Source organism: Numida meleagris, chromosome 2 (genome assembly GCF_002078875.1).
Source record: "Numida meleagris isolate 19003 breed g44 Domestic line chromosome 2, NumMel1.0, whole genome shotgun sequence".
In the NCBI taxonomy this organism is placed as follows: domain Eukaryota; kingdom Metazoa; phylum Chordata; class Aves; order Galliformes; family Numididae; genus Numida; species Numida meleagris.
The window spans coordinates 42,369,663-42,397,467 of NC_034410.1; the positions used below are offsets into that span (position 1 = coordinate 42,369,663).

Here is a 27,805-nt window from a genome sequence, read left to right on the forward strand (position 1 = left end):
TACTTTTTAATACTTTTTCATCTAAGCCTTAACATACTGGGTTGCATATTTGTTCTGCCAGTTTCATACATTCTTCCTTTTGCCCAGCGATACCAAGCTATTAAAACCTTTCTAACCAGAACAAGGGCTAAAAGGGTAACCCCTTTTAACTCAATTCCAAAATGGGAAAAATTTAATCTGCAAGTGGAAAAATTAACTCCAAAAGGGGATCAATTCACAAATCATGCACTGAATAAAAACAGATTTGAAACTGCTTCTTCTGAGGGACTAAGAAGTTAAAATAAAAAGACAGCAGGTAGACTTGATTAGCATCTTTTTATTGGATGGCAAACTATTTTGCATAGCTAGATTCTTCCAGCTAACACAAGCATTCTTGGATTTCAAAGGATTCAATGAGACTAAATAGCGGAAGTATCTTTAAAGGTTTAACAACAAGGCATCGTATCATACTCCCTTTTCATTCAGATTCCTCACTGGAAGCATTTTCACTGAACAACAACAGTTGTTGAATCTGACAAGAGTTTTACTTGTATACAGTGATATCTTTAGATGCATTTGCTTCCCAAGGAAACCAATTATTTTTGCAGAAGTCTCTTGAATCTAAGCTTGCTTAAAGGTGAAATTACCTCGCAGGTAAAACTGTGGGTAAAACAATATTGTGACTTTTTCAAAATTACTGTCACTTCAGAAACAACTTTAAAAGCTTCTGAAGAGGCCAAGAAGGTTGATGAAACAAAAATACATAAATGCACTAAGCCAGGTTGTTACAACATAGAAGTAAGAACTACCATATAAAATATATCCCATTGGTTCAATTTACCTTGTTATAATCCTGGCACTTAGGCTAAGAGGTATTAAATCTATGTTTTTGGCATTTATTATAGCTTGAGCAAGTACCTCATACACATATCTGCACACAGTGGAAGAAACTCACTTCGTACCATACGGTCCACAAAATTAACGTGGAAGGATTTCAAGATTAAATACATTTTCCTGTCATTCATGAAGACAGTCTTAAGTTCCAAAGTCGTTATTTATCCCAGGAAAAATAGCTTTTCTTAATAATTTTCTGTATAATAAAATAGCAATGGAAACTACCTTTTCTTTGAGCAGGTTTATATCACCTTTGTCCAGGTTCCAGGAAAATGTTTGGCGATAACGCACTTTTTAAACTGAATGTGTCTCCACTCGATGAGTGTCGAGAAATTGCTTTTCCACCTATTAACAAAGTCTCTGCTTCTTTTATTTCCATAGCTCTCTTGTAAAGTTCAGCTGCCTTCTCAAAATCTCCCCCTTCGTAGCTTGGGAGAAGAGTAAAACAAAGATGAAACAAACAAATAAAACTTGTCTCTCAACTCATTCAAACTGAAATGCACACCATGCAATCAGCAAGAGTAATTAAGGCTCCCTACTTTCCTAATATACAAGTCCAATATGTTTCATTTTTATCTGCTAACTTTTATAGTGACATGATTTTATAGGGCTAAAGCATATAATCTTACCTGAGCACAGCCAAGTTTTTCAGAGTTTCTCCCACACGAGGATGCATATGACCAAAGCTGTCTTCATAAATCTTTAGTGCACGTTCATAAAGGGGTAAAGCTTCGGTCTGCTTTTTCTGTGGGTATTAAAAAGTTGTTTGTTATAAAAGTGTACTGCTTTTGTTACTGCTTTTTTTCCCTACAAAGTACCAACATATCCTGGATCGAAATTTGTGCATATTCAACAACCAAAAATGTGCTTTGTGTTCTTAAAACTGCTGGTAGATAAGATTGTGAAAGCCACAAACTTTTACTTGCAAATCCCATTCTCATTAACCCATTCCCAGCTAGGGCATGGTCTTCCTAGGCAGTTTTGAAAATCTCAATACGGGTACCAGAAAATTCTGAGTTACCAAGTGCTCTTTAACTCTACCTGAAGCAGCTTTAATCGCTGATAAAAATCGATGTGCAGATTGCAAAAGCAGAGAAAACAAGAAACAGCTTGCTCCCACTGACACTAATTAAGGAATTCAGCAATAAGTTGATTGCATTTCCTTTAAATCTCATTTTAGTTGTAGACTAAAAAAAAAAAAAAATCAGCTGTTAGAGCTCCCAGATTTTTAGTTATGCAGTGTCACAGCTGCTCCAGATGGGCACTCCTCATTCACGGACACAAATTTCAAAAGATTATGTTACCCAGTGAGTCAGCAGTGGAGCTGTGTGTATCACAGGGACTGCTGTATTGCCAGAAATGCCATATTCTGCTATCGTCCTATGAAGCACGTGGGCATTCTGAATAATCTAAAGAGAATTAGCTCAATTGTCCTCACATAATATCACTCACAGTGATTAACCATCCTCTGCATACACTTTCCTTGTCAAATATCCTTCCATTTTTTAAAATGAAACCTAAGTATTTGTAGGTTCTATAAGGAGTTCCCTTATAAATGCGATTACGTTACTTTGGTATTATTTAGGTGCTTGTCATTAAAAAAGCCCACGACAGGAATGCTAAGCAAGAAAGACGTGTCAAACTTACCATCTGACAATAAAGAACAGCCAGATTCACCAAAGCCGTTGCTACACTGGGGTGTTTGGGGCCAAATGACTTCTGTCGAATTTCAACAGCTAGTTCATACAGAGGAACAGCCTTGTCAAGCTTTCCCTACAAACAACGCAGCAAAAAAAAAAAAAAAAAAAAAAAAAAAAAAAAAAAAAAAAAAAAAAAATCAGTTGTCCTGTTGTATCAAAATGATGAGGATAAAAATCTGTTTTAAACAAAAACTTTGGAGAAGTCTGTTTCCAGAGTAGGGGTTTAACTTTGGTCAATTCATAGTTACATTCCACACAGATTATTCACTGTAAATAGTTATTAAGATTAATTTTCCAAAATACTGAGCATATTCAACTCCAGTTAATGTGTTTCTCAGCTATGTCTGCTTCTTCCTTTTTTTATTTTCTTTCCATACGTGTCTAATTCAGAAGACTGTTAAAAAGAATTTTCAGTTGTACTTCTATCCAAGTAATTTTCTCCATTTGCATTTCCTCATTCTGCCATAAATGAGAGCAGGGAGCTTATTCTTTGACCTAAAGTGCCTAAATTTTACTGATGATATGGGAATGGGAATGTAGCTGCCTTCACTTTGCAGCAGTTTTCAGATTACTGAAGTGCTGTTTGCACTGTCTTCTGTGAAACAGCTCTGGTGGTCAATGCCATATCAACAACCCATCACTTCCCATTCACCACGCTGAGACTTTGGCTTCTAAGCCAATTTCTCTAAAATTCTCCTCTCGTATCCCAATCGGTTTTAATGCAGATTATTTTTCCACTAAAGTTTTCTTCCAGATTCGAATCTGCTCCCATATTAACCAGATATACTTCAGAAGTATACTTAGGTTTTTATTATTAGAATGTGAATTCTCACATTTAATAGCAATGACAGATTTAATAGTGCAAAATTCCACTGTATAATGGTTCATTGTAATTGCAAAACTCAAATCCAACTTTCTCCTTATTTTTTCCAAAACATCACCATGTCACGGGCTGAAGACAATCAGTAATATATCTGGAAAAAAATACTTATAAATAATTGTCATTTTCTGTAAGTGATACTTGTCCCTTTTCTTCCTTCACTCTTCTCCGTGTCATTAATTCTCCACAAATATTAATTTATGCTCCTTCAAACTAGCAAACAGCTGTTGGATGCAAATACTGAGTGCTTTTCCAGTTTCTAGTAGCATCGAAGTAAGAAACCAAGGTGAGCAGAGAACATGGAACCCAAAACCATTAAATGCACATATTAAAACATTTCAAAATGATGAAACACAGAGAAGTCTGGACTGCTGTTCATGTTATTCCACACAATGCGTTTAGGGGGGAACATAACTCTCATCTTTCACTGAATCAACTTAAGCTGGAAGTGGCACAGCCACACAGCTTGTTTGTAAAGTGCTATCTCCCTCATGAGCCAGCCTTAAGTAAAGCACTGCCTCCACCAAGAACCTTCAAGTTACTCTCAGACTGACTGTAAAGTTCAGTGTTATTCTGTATTATCTAAAACATGATTTTTCCATCAAGACACGCCTCACTGAACTCTTGTATATGGACATCATGTACAAAACAGAACTCAAATACAGCTGGCAAGAGCTTCCCCCACTGCAACAGGAGCACTAGCTTTTAAGCAGATGAGAAATTCTCCTTTGTGGTGAATACTGGGCATGTAGAACACCAAAGACGTTACTCACAAATGGCTTTCCTTTAAGCAAAGTGTATCTTGAAACAGCTACTGGGCTTTTTGGAAACAAAGTCCCTTCAACATGCATCTTTTATGCATGCGTGTATATAGCTGACAAAATAGCCCCACTCCTTTTGGAGTGAAGACTGTGACACTGCAAGCCATTACACTATTTTAGGTGACGTGAAGAGATAACAAGGTTGTGCTTACCATCTTTTTGTACAGCACTGCCAGGTGTTTCACTGTGTAAGCCAAGGAGGGATGATCTGGAGCCAGTGCTCTCCTCCTGATGTCCAAAGCTTTTTCATAGAGTTCCTCTGCCTTGTCGTAGTGCTTCTTCTCGTTGTACAGGGCTGCCAGATTGTTCAAAGACTGTGCGCAGTCGGGATGGTTGGGTCCCAGGACTCTCTCTCGCATTTCCAGGGAGCGCTTCAGGAAAAGTTCTGCTGTCCTACAGAACACATTTGTGGAGCAATATTTTAAAGCTGTTAACACAGCTGTAAAGGCTGACGTGACTGAAACAGAATAAACTCAGTCTCAGAAACTGTAGAAACCATGCAGGTCGACCCAAAGAAGCAGAGATAATTTACAGGTTTCAGTGCAGTACTGAAGCACCTCTGTGGAGAACTGGAAAACCAGTCTAGCAGACTTCAGCAAACATTAAACTAACCCCATAGCTGCTCAGTTCCTTAATTCAGCACATATCTTCAGATATGCGAGTAAGTCTTACTTATTCAAAAATTCTATTGAATTTGTGCAACTCCACATTGCAGTCAAGTACTTCTACAGATGAAGCAAGTGGAATGTGAAGTAAAGGTTCAAAACACATCACACATTTTTCAAGTAACCGTAAAGAACTTAATAAATGTTACTCAGCAAGTAGCTTTCATACCAAAAGAAAGAAAGACTGAACAACGCTTCATGATTCATGATCGGGTCATCATATGTGTCATTTGTGATGAGCTAGATTCTTATAGAAGCATCTATTTGGAAGCAACAAAATGGAAAAGGCACCCTGTAATGCCACAGTTGAAGCATTTTCCAATCAAAAGCACACCTTTCATCTCACTAGCATAGCGTACTACTACTCCATTACGGATTTATTGCACTTTCTCTTCCTCAAACGATGAGTGATCCCCACGTAATACTGGCAGCATCCATTTCAACTGGGTATTTTGTCATCCTGACATACACACTACTTTTGTGTGACTCTCGTTCCCGTCAGTGTAGTTTAGTAAAGAGAAAGACCATTTATACAGAACTGTACATTGAAATCTGGAGCTCTTACACATGTTGCAAAAGGTGTTTTCTCTATGCAAGGACCAAAGAATGAAGCGTGATACATAGCAACTGCTAGTGACACACTCTTCTGCCATTGATTTAATTCTAATTGTATCAAATTATCAAAAAATTCAATCTTGAACTCACTGAATCAGAAGTGACTTGCAACAGCCATTAAAATTACTTAAACCTTCACCAGACAAGGTTTATACTTTTACTCACACTTGAAACAGCGGAGATATGTTTACTTTAAAAATTGGTTGTGTTGAACACGAACTACGTATGAGCAATTTGAAATTTAAAATTATTCTGTATGAGATTAGATAGATATTGGTCCTCTATGACCATCCAGTTTCATGAGGCTTCATGAGGGTAAACTGATGAAACAAGCAACAACAAAAAAACAAGCACCTATTTTCAACAGCTGTTACAAATCAAGGCCTTCACTGTAAAAATCCCACATGTAATGCAGATTCTAAATTGTGATATACTACTGTTGTCTTCCAAGAACTGCTTGCAATTTAAATGTCAGATAGAGGGAGAACATAAAAACACTCAGAACTTGCTCTTGTGCTTTTTTTTTTTGCTGTGCACTTTGCTTCTTTCCTGGAAAGATTCAGTTCAGGAGGGCAGGACATAAGGTAACTCTACACTTCACTCATAACACGCACTTCTAGACTACTTTGTGGACCGAAGAAGTCACTAACCACATGATCAGAACTGCACTGCACATCTATACCCCTGCTTATCTCTATTTGCATTTAGGGAGCCCTTGTGCTGCTCCATCCCCTTTTGCCCTTAAAAGACCTGCAGGGTGTGAGCCTGAGGGTAACATGTACTGTGAACAGATATTTAACTCATGATTTCTTGTAATACTGGTAACTTAAGTGATGTGAAAAACAACAATCCTGATGTTCAAGGATGAACACTACAAAGGACAGTGACAAAAATTCTGAAGCTGAGTAGAGAGGGCATATATTTTGAGAGAGAACTGGTACTTGCAACTAAGGCTTGTTAAATTTAACCATAAAACATCAGTTCTGAATGCAGGAAATACACTCATTTGTTAATACAAGTTAGTGGCATCAACTGTACAAAATATGAGTGAATTTCACAGTAAAGAAAAACAGAATGAATCACGGACACCACCACAATGCGTGTCTGAGCAGGTCTCTGAATTTAATGCTAGTTTTCCACAGTTTGCTTCCATGTGTGATCTATGAGAACATTCAGAGGAGGTGCCACAAAGAACACAACTTACTCAAGATTATTTTGCAGGTAATAAAGGACTCCAAGCTCATTGAGGGTTCGAGCATTGTCTGGCGTATCCTTGCCCAGTGTGAGCTCTTCCAGTTGCAGGGCTCTTTGACGCAGAAGAGCAAAGCCACACTACAGCAAAACACAAGGTAAGTCAGCCATCATTACTTTCAAAGTGTGTAATTGAAGACAAAAGATTAGAAGTCTCAAGTTTTACTCCAAGGGAGGAAAACTATTCTACTTAATTCCCCTTCTAAAGCTCAACGGCATTCTGCTTACTTACAATCTAATGGTAAGTTTCACCAAACATACTTCCAGGAAATAGAAGTTACTGTGCTGTAGTACAGCTCTCCTTTTCCTACATCATACATAGTAATTTATTTAAACTCCACAGTTCAAATAACCAATTCAGATGAAATTCTTAAGTTTATAAACTTAAAAAATCAAGACAGCTTTCTATCCTAAATGCCATACACAGGTTCTTTAAAGTATAATTCAAGGCTTCACATGGATCTTAGCTGCCAAGCTAATGCTTAAAAACATGCAGCCTTTATTATACACTTAGTCTTGATCTTTGCAGTATTAATAGAAATATCTGTGCAGCAGAGCTCATTACAAAAATAGTAAAAATCCTTGTGATCCAAATTCATTTGTATTTAAGCACTGCAGAAATAGCAACATTTTTTTATGGCTTTCCATCGCTTTCATTAGAGCTACAGCTAGAGCTCTGGACTTACTAGCTGAACTTACAGCACAGGCACTACATGACAAGCAAATCCTTAGCCCAAGAGTGACCCAGGAACTCTGTAGCTGACACAGGAAAAAAAAAAAAAAGAAGAAGAAAAAAAGAGAAAAAATGGGAAAAATCTCAGAGTGGCACATATCTCTGTTACCGGGATTATCCACTGCTATAAGGATTCTGTTCTGTAGTATTTGTAGGATAAATGCCTCTGCTATCTCTGAAGAATACCCTTCTCCATTGCCATTTTGACAGCTAATTCTATCAGCAGCAATTCTGCACCCCTAAAATGTATATACTCACTTATTCCCTTTCCGCATCCCAACTCCATACCAGTTGTCATGATTCATCTCCACTTCCAAAGGAGTTTAAGGACAGTTACCAAAGCCACTGCTAGGCCACTTTACTACCTATGCCTCCAACTATCAAAAGCATTTGAGCATCAGATTTGTCAGCTCTGCAGGCACACTTTATCATCTATTTAACAGACCCACAGCATGCCTGCATTCCTTCTAAACATCAAACGTTTCCTTACCAGACTGCCTTTTCGTCTTGCTGCTTTTTGGCGTATTTTGAAGGACTTTTTCCTCAACTGCTCAGCTTGTTCATATCTGAAAACAGTTATTTACAGTTTTAGGAGAATGCCAAATGTAGCTGGGTGTTCTGGAAAACTTCTAAGTTATTTAAGTGTATAAAGAGAACTTAAGAATGTTGAAAAAAAAATCACTCTTTTTGTTCAAGATAAAGAAAATCCAAAATGCTTGGGGCCAGACAACGCTCCTCCATCATCTCTGATTTATTAGAATTTGTTGGAATACTAAGCACGACAGCTGACCTCTACTGGGTGGCCTGCTACAAGAATACAGAGGGCATGCTCATTGTTGAAGTTATGAAACTCTAAAAAAGAACTATAGAAACCGTCTGGCTTCAGGAAGAAAATATCTGCAAAGTTATTTTTGTACCATCTCCACATTAAAGAAAAACACCAGCATAGTCAATCTTACTTGTTCTGCTTTTGGTACAACATGGCAAGAGCATCAAGTTCACGGGCTACCCGAGGATGTTCAGCTCCGTAAGCATTTTCAGAGATTTCCAGTGCCTGTTTATACAGCTGCTCAGCATTCCCAAACTTCTTCCATTGAACATAAACTCCTGCTAACTGGTGAAGTGATTGTGCCACCCTTGGGTGGTCTGGATCCAGCGCAGTCTCTCGAATCTCCAGAGACCGCTGCAAAGGAGCTACGGCCTGTAACAATGAGGTTCAGAATATGATGACAACAGGCAACATCTTGTATGCTACAATAATTTAACAGCTGCAACAGAAAGCACACATTCAGCTCTGCTTAATTTGCCTCCTTGCTGTTACAAGTCTCTAAATGTACTCACCTGACTGAGAAGACCTATGTCCTTAAGAAACCGTCCCAGGGTCTCATAAAGATCAGCCAGGCAGATCATACTTTCCTCTCCCTCACAGCTTTTTTCATATTCTTTCAGAGAGTCAAAATACTCAGCTGCCATAGAGCTCTTATCTTTCCCAACCAGCTGCCAGTAACTCAGCAATTCTGCAAAATGTCCCCTGTTTTAACAAGGAAATAAGAAGCTCATCTTATCTCTGACACCTTTGTCTTCAGATTGATGCTAAGTTAGAAGAATAGGGCTATATGCATGAATTTTCTCTTTATGCTTCAGAGACAATCCGCAAAGACTGCTGCTGTTTAACAGTAGTACTTCTGCCTTTACCAAAGCCCCAGTTATAAAAGAAATGAAAAAATACATTTATATGAGAACAGGGTCACCAGTGCATCAGCATTTCAGCCTCTACTATTTAAGTTCCTTCAATCTATATCATTTTCTGATGTGCACTTTAAAGTAAATAATTATAAATTACTTCATATTTAATGTGCTTGATGAAAAGAATACTTTGAAATGTTTATACCCCCCAAAACAGTGGCTAACTTTGTACCTTTTGTAAAGGTTCTGGGATACAAAGAGATTCAAAAGACACTTGTGAAGCTTTTGCTTGTCACCCTGCTGTTGGAAGAGCCAAGGAAGTTCATCTGCACTTCTCCAAGTCACTCGGTCTCGACTATTGAAAGAAAAGCCAGAAAAATATAAATGGAGAGTCCTAATACTACTCATCAGTTTTATGTGAAAAAAAAGGCAAGTATACACGTGCCATGCCTGAACGTTTAAACAGACAGACTGCTATGAGACCTATGTGCTCTGTTTTTTTGCTTCTGCTGTTCCCTGAGAGGGCCCTGGAACCCCCAGGAAATCACAGGAAGCTGTTCCTCTCTCTCACATGTGCTAATCTGGGTCTGCCAGCCTAACGGTAGCCCAGAAATACTGTCCCTTTGTGCCTCCTTTCCTAAGAACACTGTGGCCCTGTTGGCTAGCTGCTACCCAATAGCACATGCTCTGAGCAGCAGCTCTCCACAGCTGGGACACTTTGACTCAGGATTGTAAATGCAAACCCATTTTCAATACGGATATGAACTTGTAGGCTTTCAGCTATACTATTGGATCTCCTCTTATGTATGTGCCTATTGCTTGCTGAATGCAAGGTCTCTTGTCTCTTCAATTTCAAAGAAACCTCAAGTTTCCTAGCATTTTCTAGGAGTTAAAAATCTACATGGGGTCAGTTACCACAAAATAACAGATGCATTATAAATTGACATCACAGATCATCACATGATAACTTCTTCTCATGCATATTCCCCACCACAGTCCTCAATCTTTTCCAAGATTAAAAAGCAATACATCAAAAATAAACAGGTCAAATGACAACAAGGGTTTTGTAGGGTTATTTTGCGGTAATTATTTACTAAATGGGGCCCGAAAAGATATAATAAAGAAAAAAATATATATCCAGGTGGCATAAAGCCTGTGGTTTAGCACATCTTGAGGAGTTATGACCTACCTTAGCTGCATGGTGAAATAGTCCACAAGTTTTTGTCTATAGGCTGAAATAACATTTGCACCTTCTTCCATATACTCTAATCTCACCATCTCCCAAGCCTGAAAGAGAATATAGTTGAGAGAAGGAGTATGCGTTTAATTTGTTAAGTACAAATGATATACAGAAAACTATGAAAGAATTTACTTAAACAAGTCTCATATTGCAACACCTTCTTCTGAAGGCACTACAAATGTTGTCATACAGTATACCAAAGCCCTGGTTATTCAGATAACATTTCCTTCTCCTTCAATTCAGCTTGTTACTATGGAACCAGTGCTTTCTAAGACGCATCGAGTTAACATCTAACAGTCAGAAATTTCTGAGGGGTTGAAATGCCAGCTTTTCAACTGCTGAACAATACTGACCACCACTGGTAACACTGCTGTAGTAGTTTTCAAAGTGATTCTAACATGAAGCAAAAAGTTAAGGAAAACCGGATGAGCAAGCACAAACATATGAAGGGCTACAGAGTTAATAACAACTTAGCAAAAGAACAGCAGGGATTAAGGGTGTAAGAGGGCAAGCGAACAGCTTAAATTCTCAGACAGAAAGAAAAGATTAATTCTGAGCGTAACTAGGTGTAAAGTTGAACGAACATAAATAGACTGAAATGTCTTTCACATCTACCACAGTGCAGTCAAGACCAGAATCTGGACAAAAGTTTTTGCATTGGCAGAATTTCACTTGCGCACGTTTAGAACTAAAAAAGTTACCTGGAGATGCTGGAACTTTAGCAAACCACACCCATATGTCAGCAAACACATTTTGTGCAGGCTGTGAACGAGTGAGGCTAGCACTGCAGAAGACAGCTCAGGATAAAGTTCCATCAGCTCTGATTCGCTCACACCATTGTGGCTAACACCAATGACACACAGTATCTATGTAAAGCAGAAAAATGATCTTACACAGCTAGTTAGCAATATTTGCTGCAGAGCTTAGATATATTGAAATTCAAAGGAAAACACTGGGCATTACTGTGTATAACTTTATACATCAAGGAAAAAAATGCTACCTACACAAACCCTTTCCTCAGCGTTAATGGTTTAATATTCTAAAAAGGTGAAGCACCAAATGAGACCATTAACTGAAATCTGGGACAAACAAATGGTTCCTTAGATCTTCCTCTAAACCACTGAGGAGAAATAGTAAATCCATTGCCACAAAGGACTTCAATCCAAGTAAAATACACTGAAGGTGCTGCCAGCACCAAAGAACTTTTTGCAACTGTTGAGTATCATGTCCTAATTAAAAAAAAAATGTTCCACAAAACAAAGACATTCTGTAGAGACAGGAAGAGGAATGAGAAATCTAACATATTCTGCCCTATATTCACAGAACATCATGTTTTGATTAGATTTACTGTGCTTAATCCTTTGGTCAGGGTATCAAAGGAAGTATTGATTCCACATCACATCTCAGTGGAGAAGTTCCATTTTGCTCTGTGAGATAATGATTTACTTTAAATTCAATACAGAGAAGTTATATGTTACGCAGTAGTTAAAATTCAATTAATAACATTTCCTGTCTATAGTTAATAATGCAACACTCTCTGAATTATACATTTGAACGTATGTAAATAAATATTTACTTTTAATTTAAGAAAAAATCTTTACAGGAAAGAATATACATTTCCTGTATAAATCATTCTCTGCTTACCTCTCTCAAAAGACCCTTCTCCTTATCACTGCACAATGATTCTTGAATTGATCTCAGAACAAGCCTGTACAGGGACACTGTGTCTTGGCACTGGAAGCACCGTTGAAGGGTTTCATCGATATTTCCTGTACTTCCAACACTGAGAAGATGGAGAAAAGGAACATGGGTCAGCAAATTAAATTTGGCTGAGCAAAACAACCGACCAACCAAAAAGATCTACCTCAAAAATGCTCTGAATTTCTACTGAGTTTAAAAGGCACACGGCCCCTGGCAAGATTAAAACCAAAGGAACTGAAATTCCAGAAGCCACCTATCTGATTTTTCTTAGTAATTGCAACATTTTTATTTCCAAGAAAAGGTACGTTGCAGAGTTCTTTCCTCCAGCAAGAGCATAGTGTGAGAACATCAGACTGGATAAAGATAAAACCACATGCCGCTGTTTCACCTAATGCATTTACAAGGCATGTTTTCAAGAGCAATTAAGCATTCGAGAACATAAAACAGGAACAAACAAAAATGAAAATCAGTCACCCAGAGTAAATTATCATCTTCTGGGAGTCTCTAAATTATAAATGGGGCTTTCTCAACAAGATGAAGTCTAGGTTAATAATAAACCCATGCACTTGGACATATTCTGTTGCACAAGGGGAAGATTAATTTTCTCCTCAGCAGGAATTACACAGTAAAATACCATGTGCAGGATGTTAAACTAAGCAATCACTGAATTCTCTTTTAGCTTTAAAATCTATGAGGCAAGCTATCTGGTACATCAGTAAATACAACAGACCTGAATTAAACCATTTAACAAAACAATAACATCATTCTCCAAATGCCACTATAAAGTATTAAAGCAATTGTCATACCTAGAAACTAAAGGAACAAAGAAAGAAAAGAAAAATAGAAGTCAGATGGATACATTCAGAGCTATATGGATTCACTTAGTATCAAAATGGCTATCAGATATTATATGCTCCCATCTACTCCCATTGCATTTCCAGTCAATGAAGTGGGAAAACTTCAGATACTGCTCTGCTGTTTTTCTTAGCAGGATTCATTCTCTATTAAATGACTGTATTTCAAAATGCTAGCAAATCTACTTGCGACCTTCTAACCTAGTGATGGCCATAACTGCAGGATCATCTGTACCTACCAAGCAATGGTTTTGCCCAGAAGAGTGACATACAAAGCGTTGCAAGTTGTGGCAGAACGACAATGTCTCTCAAGCTTCTTCTCCTGTAAGATTTTAAACAAAATCTGTGAGCTAAGATAAATCAGCCACACCAACAAGAAGCTCCCATTTTGACAAGAAAATAGAAGTTTCAGATATGTTTCCATTTGTAACATTTGAACAGTATGACATGAAACTGGTGCACAAAATACTGCATGTTTTTCTAGATATAGCAGCATACAAGTTAAAGTTTCCCTTCCAGTTTAGGATTAAAACACTCAGGATCTAATCACTACCTCTCTAAAAATTAGGATTACCTTACAGCATCGATCTCCAAGGCAAAGAGGTAAAACAATTTTTCCCCACTTAATCATTGTTATGTTACTACGCAATACTAAACCTTTTATGAGACGAAAATGAAAGAATATGTTCACAGCAATATGTGCAATCATACAGTTTTCCAGTTAATAATTTACACTGTTCCATCTGTGCTTTGATGCTATGAGCCATGAGGTAAAAAAAAAAAAAAAACACACCTCAAACTGCATTCTGTTTTGAGCAGTACTACTTAGCTAAATATACTACTTTCTTTTGGCAGCTGTACTTATTTCATCTTTCCATGTTTCCATTAGAAGATTTACTAGAGTTAAGTACTTCAGAAGAACTACAAAAGACTTACCTGCTCTTTAGTCAATTTAACATTTGCAGAGCTACATTCTGCACTAATGAGAGCTTTAGCATCTTTGGAATTCAGTGGATCAAGATGAAGAGTAGGCCACAACCTTTGGTAAGAGAGAACAAAATTATACTCATACCCTATTAGATGGCCCATAAAGAGTGGGAAAAAAATACATCAAAGTTCCATAGTTTATAACAGTTGATATCAAAGCAGTAATTGAACTTATTCCCTGCTACTAAGAAATTCTAGTCATCACTAGCCAAATTTCCACTTTTAGCCTTATCCCGGATCTGCATCACAGTATTGTGGTTCCTGATATGTATGTGATTGCATTTAGTATATTTTCCCATACATCTATGTGGGTAGATCCATCAGAATAAAACAAAAAATCTATTTTCATAACAAATAAAACCTGTCCTCACCGCAGTTGAAAAGCTTCCATTGTACTCAACAGTTGCAAAACGTTACCTATTGATTACATTTTCAGGCCTTAATAAATCTGACCATTTGATCTTCAACTAGTAACTTTAATTTAAAACAATTACTTTAAGCCAAGCTTCTTTGAAATATCTCATAAATATAACTTACCTCCAAGCCTGTGGACACGTTTCTACATTCACTGATACAATCACTCTCACATTCACTGGCAGTGGATCTATCAGCCACTTCATATGCTTTTCAGCTTGCTTAAAAACAAATTTTGATTAACACAACTGTTCAAGACAAATGCTAGAACTTGATAGCTTCATTCATCACACAGCTCAGAGAATGGAGTCTTGAGTTCTCCCGTGTCTTTACAAATTGTTCATGATCTGATTCTTGAAACAGTACTAAATAATCCAGTGATATCAGCGTGACTGAACATTAAATAAAGCAGATAGAACGCTACTGTTAACATGTTTACCTCGAAGACCGGGCTATTTGCGTGCCCAGTAAATAGTTCACAGTGATGAACTTTTACATAAATAATGTATCTGGGCTGCTCAAAAATTAAGGTGTTAGAAGGATAATTTAAAAAAAAAAAAAACCAAAGAAACCCCCACAACCCACAAATTTCATCTATAAAACTGAAAGACTATTTTACCTCATCTGCACTTGTTGTCAATTATTCTAAATGTGCTCGTTACACTAAAGTAAACATTAATGTTTCTGCTATGCAGATATAGGTGAACCTATTGCAATAGTCAAAGCTTCTTTTGGACTGACAAATGCTAAGCATTCTGAAAGTATACCTGTATTTGGTCAATAGAATCGATAATTATAATTATGCTGCCTTGATGACGTGCAGAAAGTTTCTCCAGCCAGCGGGGAAATTCTTCCAGAAGTTTAGCTGGATCCAAGGTCAGAGGCGACACTAACCAAGAATGTTGCATAAGCTGCAGAATTATAAACATATATAACAAATTCTACCTTAAAAGTCAATTATGAGAGTTGAATAAAGATCCACAGACAGAAGAGGAAAAAAAATTATGTAATGTTGGGGTAGTTCTAGTCAAGTTCACCTAGGATTTTTTTTCTTCTCGTTTATATAGATAACAGAATATTTATTGAAATCACTGTACAGTTCTACAAAGAGAACCTGAGTTTATGCAGTGGGCAAGGGATCTGAGAACTTAAAATGACTTAAAAGTTGCACAAGTTAAAAAAGTCAGTCTTCTAAAATACATGAGAAAATTGAAAGGAGCACACAATCGATCTCATTTTTCTAAAGGTTTTAGTACTGTGAGGTTGTTTTTTTTTTTGCCACCATACAAAGGAAAAAGAGAGTTCAGAACCTAGCACAAAAATACTTTTTATTTATTTCCCAAATATCTAACACACAATTCAAAAATAATCAGACATAGGAGAGAGACTAGCCTAAGAACAAAACAGTGCCAACTGGCAAATTTAGCCTCAGATTTCTACAGACATATAAGAGATACTACCTGCTTCTCTTATCGTCCAGATGGCGAAAAGTTTGGAAGAAGCTTATATAGCCCTACTACCCATTAGTATCTGTCACTGAAAGTACAACTATTACAAACATCCCAGAGATGCAATTTAAGAGATCTTCATTCCATGTGTAGTGCCAGATTTCCCCCTTCTGTAATGTCTTACTCTTTCATTACTCTTGATGGATGTAGAAGAACCTGTAGAAATTTTTCTTTTGATCTACACACAGACACTGGCACTTTCCAATGAATCATGCAAAGCAGAGGATGTAATAATACAGCATACCTTTAAAGTAAGGCGTTTAATTATTAAAGCAGATTCTGAACTGGTGGACATGGGCCTCCCAACAAAGTGATAAAGAATCAGAGTGTTTGGTGAATGCTTCTGTTGCAAGTGAATCCTACAGAGAGAAATAAAAAACAACAATCAAACAAACAAAAAAAAAAACCACCAAAAATAACACCTATATATAACAGGCTATTTTTGCTAACGTAACTTAAAAATCATGAGTTTTGCCAAAGGAGGTAGAATGTCTGAGCTAGAGGTGTTCAGTGTTTACCCTACAACACATCAGATGTATTCTGATGTGTAATTGAACCTTTTACGTCCGTTTTCATTTTTGCTCTCCCCAGTACCAGTAGCCATTAATGACTACCCTTTGTGGAACTGGATGTTCTCATGATACTGAGCTTTTTAGAAGTAATGGCACTATCAATTTATTTTTTATGACAGCAAATCCTATCATAACATACAACCGACCATAAAATGCCTTGCTATGATGAATTACTTGGTCTGATCTTCCCTTTATTTGAGTAAAAAAGACTCCAAAGGACTGCTCTAGGTACAAGAGAAGGGCAACACTATGAGCTACTGAAACCATCTATGTATGCTGCCCAAGGACAGATTTGTAGGATTTTGCCATCAGGGTCAGGGAATTGTAAAAGCCAGTCCAGCTACTCAACTGTTACAAAACTTTCCAGGATTGTTTCATAATATCAGTGCTTTGGAAACATTTTCACTTTACCTCTAATTAAATTGATAGAATATTTGAAATGTAATGGAAATACTTTTCTTAAATTTCACGCAAAAAAATTAAAAATGGAAAGAAAAACAGGGAAAAGGAGGAAAAAAGAGAAAAGAAAAACAGGAAAAAAAGATAAAGGGAAAGGATAAGGAAAAGTTAAATTAAAAGAAGTAAAAGGTGTTTTTTTGTTTGTTTGTTTTTGTTTTTTGTTTTTTTTTTTTTTTTTTTTAAGAAAATATTACACTACCATTTTGACAAAAGGAGAGATTTTCCAGAACCCGGTCCTCCTGATACAAGCAGAGGTGGAATTGGTGCTGGTGCTGCTACTAGGTCATTCAGACGTTCAAAATACTATAAAAAAGAAATAACCATTTCAAACATTCTGCTGTTTAAGAAAAAAGTGTATTGCTAGTTACTGTAAACCATCTGAAAGCTAAATCTAATAAACTAATAATAAACTAATAATGCTAATAAACTGAACTGGTGTTAATAAGCAACTGGGTACTATGTTCATTCAGGCTTTTTTCTCCTCTCTGTCTCAGCTACTCTTCTGTATTGGATAAGTTTGCTAGGACAAAGCCTTCAAAGTTCACATCTGGCATGAGGTTATGAAGCCACTAAACCCACAAAAGTAATGTTTTCTTTCCCACGTAGAAGTCCAGCAATGTTATGGCAGAGTTCAGGATGATTTACGAACAGAACAAAACAAAACGCCCCTAATTCACTTCAGAGAAATATTTTGTTTGCAAGTAAGAAGTAGAGGCACATTAAGATACATATATATGTTTTCTTTTAATATTCTATTATTTTACTGTTCTGATATGTAGTAAAGTTAGCACAATCCTCCAACTCACTGCCAATACATGAGCAGCAAATAAAAGAATAAACAGTGCTAGAAAAATTGGGATCCCAATTTACACTAACACAGGAACTGCATCCTTACATTACATCACAACATCAAATAATCTTGCTCAGATCAGATGTGACATCACTTTCCATGACTTGAATGTTTTTACTTCCTACATTCATTCTACTTCCCCTCCATATACCTGCTCTTGACACCTTCATACTGAAATGCTTTAAAAAATTACTTCCAATAACGGGGCAGTACTGAGCTATTCAGTACCTCTTTACCTTTAAATTTACTATGTTATTTTCAAGTATGTCTGGTTGTACGATGAAATGAAATCTCTGCATTAGCCATCTGCAGAAAATCTAACTCCAGATGTCAAGACAGAGCTCTGATTTCCTTCAAAAAAGACATTCAGAGCTTTTCCTTATTGACATTCAAAGTCGAAGAGGAGGACACTCAACTTCTGGCACAGCATTATAATGCTTTTCCCCAGTGTAGAAACAACAACTGCTTCTTCAGCAATGCAATTCAACAACAGGCAAACTGGCATCGCTCCCAGAAAATAAATATGCCATCTACATATGACATATGGCTTCTCCTAGCCTAAGGAGTAGCAGCCACAAAGACGCTCTCAGACACAACTTCTTCAGTAAAACTACATCTTGCCTCACAAGAGAGGGAAATGAGTGATAGCTTCCTCTGCATCCATATACATTTCCAGTGTACCTACTTTCTCAAATCCCAGCTCACATGTTGAATTAGAGGCTTGCTGAAAAGCTTCCATCTGTTCTTGTTCATCATGCGCATCCCACAGTACATCGCCAAAAACTTCTTCTTCGGGAGCAGTGGACTCTTCCTTATTACCCAAATCTTTGCCTTCCAGCTCTGCCATTTCACAGCCCAATATATCCTGAGTGAAACAGAAAAATGGGGAAACTACTGCAACTATCATTTTTTAAATAGCAGGTACATATAGCGTTACTCTCAATGCCAGAGTGTATGAGTGCGACTCTACTAACATCAGGATGCTCATTTCCTTTCACACTGGCAGGAAATGCAACTGAACAGGCTATTAGACGAATCAAAGAGAACTCAAAACACACAGGTCTCAGTAAACTAATTTTACTCTTCTGCTAGTGGAAGCAATACACACCAAGGAAGGTTAAGGAGAGAATGGACTATGCAATCTTTCATTACTCCATGATAAGGAACATCACATTAACAGAGAATTTAGTCCAACACTTGACCCATTGAACATGTTATTCCTGCTTCTTCGCATAAAAACACCCCTTAGTTTTGGATTCCTTCTTTTTCCATTCCAAGTTTTCCTTGCTTGCCAGGTATTAGTGATGTAAGACAAAAAAGAATACCTGAATTACATTGAATCAGCATAACGCAACCACACTGGCAGCATATGAGATCATAAATCTGAGTAGGAAAAGAAAAAGCTGCAAAGCATCAGGTACCCTACCTGTTTAATTATCTTCTCCACACAAGTATAGATTTCATACGCTCCTTCCTCCACGTCTCCCACATGATCAATCATCTGAAAAAATAAATGACGAAGCATGAAGAAACCCTGAATCCAATTGGGAATGATATTTAGGACTTAAAACATTCTGCAACACATTTAAACTCAATTCTGCTGTACTCCTCAGGTAGGGCTCACTTTGCTTAAGTGTTTAAAACTTTGGCATTTAGTCTCAGCTATTCCCAACAGTCCTTTCTACAGAGAACATCTATTTTGAGATGCAAGGAATCTCTCTGGAGGTACACATCTTCAGCGACTGCAGAGAGACTTTAGTTAAATACCTTTGCCATTTACACAGCTAAACACAGATGAGAAATTCTGTCCCTAAAGCACAACAATTTTTTTCAGTAAAAATGCGGTGAGTTTACTTTCACCTGCCAATGAAAATTTCATAATCTTCATAAATTTCATTTTCAACTACCTAATCATATAATCAGTATCCAGAGCAGTGAGCGTAACGTAATTTCTCTGAAAATCTTAGACTACTAACACTTGATCTTATTCATTCCAGCAAAGTAAGCCTTCTAAATTTCAACAGCATTTGAAATACCATACCTTTGCTTTGTTCACATAAGAAATTTGCTCAATTAACTGCTGCACTGAGTCTGAGCTGACTCTGTCATCGCCCATTCTGTGGTAAATCAGACGGGGTTTTTCTTCTGGATTTTTCAAGAAGGCTTCTTCACAGTCTTCCAACAAACAACTAGATTGGAAATCAGCATTCTTGTGCTATATTACACTGCTGTAGTAAATAGTTCAATCAACACAAGCTCCGAAGATGGGTTTCACTGCAAAATCTAATTCAAAAGTCATATCTATTTACAACAAGGATAACCAAATGTTTCATTTGAGAACTTAAGATAAACCCAGAAGCAAAGAGCATGTAAAAGAGAAATTCATGCTACCTGTATTATAAACATGAAGTATTTATTTATTAATTTATTATGCTTTGTAAATTAAAAGTCAATCTTCCTGTCATGCCAAAAATGCAGAGTGAAAAATAATTGCTTTGCATGGAGATAAAACGGACTCACACGTGATTAACAAATATCATATATGCTCTGCCATCACCTCTCTGAAGGCTCTGTCTTATTCCTTGAAGAAGGAATACACATTATAAGGAAGAGCCATCAGCATTTGTGAGATATAGAATAGTCTCTTAGCCAGTTGAATTGATTCCATGGATATCAAACCAAGCAATCTATTGCTGTTCCACAAAAGGAACGATGTAACTTGGGGATGCTGACAGTAGCACACAGGACTTCCCAAATATTGTTTTTCTTCATATGAGTACTATGAGTTTCATCACAGATTTTGTATGAGAAATAAGTGAATACCATTGGCAGAAATACACTTTTGTGTTGCTGATGGGTTTTACTGTTTGGTTGGGTAGTTGGTTTTTTTGTTTTGATTTTTTTTTTTAATTTTGTTTTTGGGTGAGGGGAGGAATTTATTGTTAAATACCTGTGATACACATACATAAAACTGGGTTATTTGGCAACAGTGTTCCCTTGGGGGGCCAATGGCCCCTCGGTAGCCGACACTCTTTCTCAGAGCATAAACATACAGCAGCTGCAGCCCAACTTCTGTATAAAAACAAATCAAAATAATCTGTGGTACCTGGCTGTTCCCTCATGCACTTCACTACTGTGATTCTTAGCTACTACTGCCTTCAGCCAGCTTTTAGTTCTCTGGGGGAAGATGTTTTACTTACAGAATCGGCAGGTCTAGTTAATACAAGAGCTCTAACAATGGAACAGCTGTGAAATCTTCAGAGTTCAAAATCTATCCCTGATCTGAAACTTAATGCATATCAGAACTTACAGATTTTTGCTTCCATACAGACGTTTTGGAATGATCATTTCATGAACTTTTGTATTATGTTCTCTAATCCTGTTTATATCTCTTTTTCAGCAAAATTATTTCCCCTTTCTCCCAAACCATGAAAACCAAATTCTCTGCCCCAAATTTCCAATTGCACAATAGAAATAAATAGTCCTAACACAATTCTAAAAATATCTTCAATGTTTTTCATTTAGTAAGTTATGTTTCTTCTTCTAGAAAGTCAGGCAAATAGAACAAAATACTGAGAAAAATTAAACATGTTGCATCACCATTTGTCTTAAAACAATAAAAGATTAGTAAATTCATTTGTAGAAAGCTAGCGTAAGGTACTGCACAGAGGAGCCATGAAATCAGTACAGAAAGAAGCCAGAGACAAAAAATTAGATGGGACAGAACAAAACCAAAATACTATGGTCAGGTGTAAGGATAGATAAGCAAATGAAAAACACTGAAGACATTCGTGCCAGCCACTTCAAATTTCTAAGATTCCAGCAATATGCTTGGCAGAATCTGCTTTGGAAAGCAAAATATTTCCTTATTACAAAGACATATTTCATGCTGTATTTTAAACGAATCTGCAGATATAGGAAAAAGTAAATGACAACAAAGCTGATACATTCTTTTAACAGTTTGCACCAGTAAAGCTAAAGGTTGAAGGAGTATCACTTAGAATGCTATCTCAGGAAATGTACTGAATAAAGTATCACAGACATTTTAATAAGCTATACACTCCACATAAATTACCAGTTTCCATTTGCTTTGCCAGCCTGGAAAATACTTACCTCGGCAAAGTTAAATGTAGGAGCAAAATGACTAAAGAACTTTTTTCAATTTCCCATTTTCTTACTTCTTTAAAATGATTTTCATTTTCTGCTGGAAAATGAATAACTTGAAAGAAGTAGCCCATTGTTTCACAGATTCTTTGAAGTTTTGGTGAGTAGTTCTGAAAGCAAATTTGAATAACTGATTTATTTCTAAATCCGTATACGTTAAGGGCCTACTAGATAAATCCCACTATTTTTCCTCTATATAATTTCTTCCCCTGAAGTCCTTGACAAGATTTCCTCCAAATTCACTGAAGTCAGGATAGTTAGCAAAGCTTTTAAGAAATATTAGACAAATTTCTGAATAAGTATCACAGAGGAAACAAAAAGTTTATCAGGTACTCACTCTAATGAAGATCTCCACTTCCGGTTGAGTCTCATCAGTACTAATAATAAAACACCTCACTGTGTTACTCCACAGAGAGTGGGAGAACAGAGGAGTAACCTGTAATATACTGGCAACAGCAGCATCCCAGTCATCTGACAATAAAATAAATGAAGTCAAGAGATCTCCGCATCTGATTGCACTGGATAATGAATAAGTAATCATCCCTTAACACTATTAATACTACATTTAACTTAAAATAGTAGTAACCTTTTCACTCTTATTTTCATTTCAAAAAAATGAATTTAGAGAACACATATAATCTGATAACACCACACATTTTGATAATATGGCAAAACAGTATTTTAAAATATATGTTATAACAATATTTAAAATAGGACTGATGAAATGTATGCACAAAAATCACATTGATAATTGTAAAATAAATAAAAGTATGCAGAAATAATAGAAACCTCCATAATCAAACAATTATTTTTTTCTTTCTGATCTACATGTATTTCAATGAGATCACGCCAATTAATGAAAGTAAAACATGGGAAGTGCTTCTTCTTGAGATAGAGCGCATAGCATTTTGTATTGGTACTGTATGCCATTTCACTTCAGCAGTAATTAACTAACTTTAAAACTTTCCTAGCTTCTTCATTTTGTGGTTCATCATTCTTTCAAGCTTGAAATAACGTTTCCCTTTCAGTACCAAATGGCTCAATAGAAAGATTAGTACAGGAAGCTGGAGCCATCACAGAGCAAACTCTCCCCTCCCACTCTGTAGGCAGAGACTTCTGAATCAGAGCCTTAAGGACTGAAGAAAAAAGGGAGGAGCTGCCAGGCAGGAAGGGTTCCAGGGCCAAGGCAACACTGGGGAAAAATAGAGCACTGGAAGACAATTTGCAAGAGGCCATACTGGAAACAAAGTTAAAAAGCAACAGTTATTGATAACTAAATGTCTAACACTGATTCATGTAACAATGCATCTATCCTTGTCATGCCATCAGATTTCAATGAATTGAACCCTAAGAAGAGTCAAAACCTATGCAAATCCAATGAGAAAACACGGATATACTTTATGCTAATACCAACATAACATTTACAGTCTGGAAGTTGAGAATTTTAACCAAAATGGAAAAAAAAAAAAACAGCCAACACTGGATTAGATAACTATTTTCCTTAATCAATATGAGGAATGAAGTCGTTTTTGGTTTATTCACAAGTGGGAACTGTTCACTGCTGTTTGCTAAAATCAATACTGCATGTACTATAGCTACCAAATATACTAAACACAACTTGGCATGTACATAGATTCCTTTTAGTTTTACAAGGAAGTATCTCAATTCTTCCGTCAAATTATTTAGGAATTGATAGAAAAAAGACGTAAGCATATATTGTCCCAACAAAACAGTCCCCCATTACTTACCCCTGTTTATATTTGCAAATGGTCCCTCAACATCGATGGAGCTGTGAGCAAATTCAGGCCCTCTGTAAGACTGCTGAAGTTGCATCATACTACCCATGGATGGCTCACTTCCCAAGGCTCCTCCATTCCAGTATTCAGATTGGGCCCCAGCAGCTAAAAATTGTGCGTGGGGGGGAACAAATAAACAAACAAACAAACAACCTGAAAAAACCCTTCATTATCACTAAACAAGGCAAATTATCAGTCTTAAATATTTGAGCTGATATCAACTGTCACATGCTACTGACCATAATTTTTTCTCCTTTAGCAGATGTGCTCACACCTCTGTGTGCAAAAAAATGAAAAAAAAAAAAAGTACAAAATAAATGCTAATCTGAAGTTACTGGAAAGCCATACTACTAAAAGACGAGGTTACTTGCTGTTACTTGTTATTACATAGATTGCTCACATCTGTTGCGTTCAAATGCTGACTTGGATTACAAATCAGGAAAACTGTTCACAGTATTGATGCAGTCACTTGTTTACATCACAAAATTGACAATTTTTGTTCAGGAATGTTCCAGAGCTAAAAGAGCACGAAAGGTCTCTAGGTCAGGACTGAAATACATCTTCTGTGCCATGTGAGACAGCATTCATAGCATCTCTTCATAATATGTATGGTTAACACTTCTGTCAAACTATATAAACATTCCAGACACTAAATATTCTTTAATGGAGGTAAACAGGAAATTGATTAAGACTTAGAAAAACATAAGCAGAAAAGCGTGAATTCAAAAAAGAATTTAAGACGGAAGGCAGAAAAAGATCATCTGTACCACTATGGTTCATCAAATGGACAATTAGCATGCAAAGAGTCAGTTAATGCATTTTGAAATATTTCTAGTTTCAAAGATCACATATTTATTTATACTGGAGCCAAGATGTGATTGCTGATGTATTTTATCTCCAAATGTTACACAACAGCACCTGGATACAGTGTTTCCTCAGTAATCCTCGGTGGTGCAAGAAGTAATGGTGGCCATTCCTAACAGAGTCAAGATATTAACTGTCTGCTACACTTACTGTTCAGTTTCCAATCAGGTACAAAGCCAGAGGACTGGAGACAGGTCTATCTGAATCCTTTCTGCATTAGCATGTACCTCTTAGGGCATGTACAAGGTTTTGTCTTTTGTTTCATTAAGTTTGCTAAAGTTTCCCTTTCAAAAAATTCTCCAGTCGAACTACTCCTTTGATTAGATGATGTCAGTTAAACACCTAACTCTGCTACTTTGAAAAGCACAGCAGCTCAGACTGGCACATTTCATCACAGACTTAGAGACAGACTGTAAGTCTATCCAAGATTCCCTCTGGTTTCAGCTGTACTCTTTTGGATCCTCTGGAACATAATCTCCCAGATGTAGAATAAGAAAACTCAGAAGAAAGCTTAGAACAGACTGAAAAACTCAGAATTGTTCATGGAATAATTAAAAAAAAGTCATTGTTTCTCTGTTTCTAGACAGCATTATATTTTCTTCATTGATTCATGCCTAAGATTAGAAATTCGAGGCTTCCATAATATAAACTATGACTGCAAAGTCAGCTCCTTTTATCCTTTAAAATATTTTTTGTTGCTTTTCAAGCTGGATTAATAAACCGAAGATAATTTTTTGCCTTCTGTTCTGCTATTCGTAGACTTTCAGTCACATTGTAACACTAAATACTGGGGATGAAATTCTCACCTGTGACATCTGTACAATTGTCATCAGAATCAGACTCCTCAGGATCAAACACTTGGATTCCTTGGGCCTGAAGTCTCTGGAGTTTTGCTTCCAGTTCTCGTTTGGCCCTCAGTAAGTCCTGAATCTCATTTTCTTTTGTTTCTCTAAAAATCTACAAGTGGAAAAAAAAATGAAATTTGAAATACGAATCATAATCTTTTGAAATTCAATATCAGATTCCCAAATCCCTATCATCTACCTTCAATTGTAAAGATAAGTTTCAAGCATTCATTTAGCAGGAAAAAAAAAGCATGAGAATGTGAACAAAAACCAGTCAGGAGCATATAAATGAGCAGAAAAACAGAGTTAAAATTATCTGATGTTAAGCTTAGCATACCGTTCTGAAAGTTAGGAGTCTACATTAGTATGGGAAGTTCATTAAAAATGACAAGCAGTTTTCCTGACCTTTTAAATTGAGAGTCTTCTAAAATCACTGCATGTAGTAAATTCTTTCAAAGGTTCTTTTTTACTTTTTCGTGTATTTTTAACATTTACATATCATCTTGTCTTTAGTTTTGACTATAGTGGCAATTTAAATTTCCTAAAATAGAAAGCGATTGAGTATTCCAGATGCCCTGTTTTAAAATATTACCATCACTAGAGGAAGGAAACAAGAACCTAGATTTAAATAGAATGAGATTAAATCCTCCAGTCTCATTTTCTTAAATGAGGTCAAAAACAGTTCTCTTTTTACTTATCTGCTAAATATGAACACCTGTTACAATTAAAGATGTAAAGAATATTGAAAACAGTGCAAAACCAAGGTCTGTTGCCCTGTGTTGGATGGTGGAAGTACCATCATAAGCAGCAAAAGAAAAGCAGAAGTGTCACTTTGACTTTTCCTCAAAGTAGCGCAAATGTTTTTATCTTGAATGGTCTCTCATATTTTAGCAGCCAAAAGAGATGCACCAATACACACTTCAATGTGAGCTAGAAGTCTCACGTTGCTAAATATAAATAGATTCGGAAACAAAACTCTGTGTTTACACGTTTCTTCAGCATGTGCTGGTTTGAGGCCCACATTTTCCTGTCACTCTCGGGTATGAAAGTTGTAAGAATCTGTGTTGGAATAACACAGGAATTTAGTTTAAGACATATGTCTGCATAATTTACTTTAGTACTTTAAAATCTGTTTTCCACTTCTTCTCTTAATCTTACAGAGAAGTTTTGGTAGGATTGTCTTGAAGGAAATGATCAACTACAACCACGATACCACAGTCTTTTCAGGACAGGTCTTCGTGAAAGCTCTTTTAAAGGAGTTCCTCTGGGGAATGAGATAAAGTGTCAATTTTATCTTTTTTTTTTTTTTTTGTCATTTTCCCAGGGAAAGAAAAGTCAGGCCATACCTTGAACTGCCTTTTGACCTTGTCTCGATCATGTTCAAACGTGGCAGCTCTCTCCATGGCTTGGTATTTAGCTTCTAACGCGCTTTCTTTCTCTCTAAGTATTTTCTGATAAGTCTTCTGAAGCGCCTGAAAAGATTGAACACACCATTTTACTGAGAGAACGGCGATTGGCAGAAGTTTTAACTTACTTTCCAGCCAGTGAACACCACGTCTCAACACAACGCTACCCCACAACTCTCCTTACTCCAAGGAGATGCCACGCACCACACAGCCCTGCCCAGAGAGAGGCACGATGGCTAGCAGCATAGCACAGGGATGCGTGCTGCTTCCCTGCCTCCCTTGGGAAGGATGAACCATCGCGCTTTCACCTCCCTGCCACAGCCTTGCAGGTGAGCAGGACAGAACCAGTGGCTGGGGCTACCTGCAGCTCTGCGCGCAGCCGCTTGTTCTCCCTGTCCAGCTTGGCCTCCTTCTTCACCATGGAGGCCACCTCGTTGTTCTTGCTGACGCGGAAGATCTCGTACTCCTTCTTCAGACGCTCGTACTCGGCCACGCACTCCAGCTCCTGCACCGAGGCCGTGGACTTGAAGCTGGCCCCGATCAGGCCGCCGGGCCGCGAGGCGCCGACGCGCCGGAGGGAGCCGCGCAGCAGCCGGGCCTTGGGCTTCACCTCCACCGGGATCTCGCAGGCCTCGCCGCCGCCGTACGTGTCCTCGATCACCTCCCCGACCCCGCCCGCCGGGCTCACCAGCGACGACGCCGTGCCCATGGCTGGGGGGCTGCCGCGGCGGGGGGGATAGCACCGACGGGAGGTGCCCGACGGCGGGGCCGTGCCCCAGGCTGGCTACTTGCTCCCTATCTCGCCCCGGCGCCGCCCCTCAGCGCTGCCCCAGCCCGGCGGAGCCGCAGCGCCCTCCAAGCCCGGGGGCCATGGCTCGCTGCTGGCGGCCGGACGAGGAAGGGAGGGCGGGAGGAAGCCGC

The 27,805-nt window shown here is 37.6% G+C and overlaps 1 protein-coding gene across 1 annotated transcript; it reads right to left on the bottom strand.

The window, feature by feature from the left end:
• Nucleotides 297-27,805, bottom strand: NPHP3 (nephrocystin 3). Its single transcript, XM_021387681.1, has 27 exons — nucleotides 27,246-27,805; nucleotides 26,825-26,950; nucleotides 25,440-25,590; nucleotides 23,722-23,874; nucleotides 22,311-22,444; nucleotides 21,923-22,083; nucleotides 19,851-19,998; nucleotides 19,236-19,310; nucleotides 18,495-18,674; nucleotides 17,159-17,262; nucleotides 16,173-16,287; nucleotides 15,188-15,331; nucleotides 14,544-14,641; nucleotides 13,956-14,058; nucleotides 13,259-13,341; nucleotides 12,109-12,247; nucleotides 11,166-11,330; nucleotides 10,414-10,511; nucleotides 9,457-9,579; nucleotides 8,880-9,069; nucleotides 8,498-8,739; nucleotides 8,029-8,104; nucleotides 6,759-6,886; nucleotides 4,427-4,667; nucleotides 2,521-2,646; nucleotides 1,503-1,618; nucleotides 297-1,301 (listed from the first exon to the last, which is right to left on the bottom strand). Exons 1-27 carry the CDS (start codon nucleotides 27,591-27,593, stop codon nucleotides 1,121-1,123), a joined length of 3,948 nt encoding a protein of 1,315 aa, XP_021243356.1. The 5' UTR covers nucleotides 27,594-27,805; the 3' UTR covers nucleotides 297-1,120.

What these genes read in the sequence shown, in the direction of transcription:
- NPHP3 (XM_021387681.1), bottom strand. Translation starts at nt 27,593, where the DNA reads ATGGGCACGGCGTCGTCGCTGGTGAGCCCGGCGGGCGGGGTCGGGGAG. An exon ending in GTGAGCTGGGATTTGAGAAA is followed by an intron (nt 17,263 to 18,494) that starts GTAGGTACACTG and finishes TCTTTTTTATAG; the next exon opens with TATTTTGAACGTCTGAATGA. An exon ending in AGAAGGGTCTTTTGAGAGAG is followed by an intron (nt 11,331 to 12,108) that starts GTAAGCAGAGAA and finishes TGCTTTACATAG; the next exon opens with ATACTGTGTGTCATTGGTGT.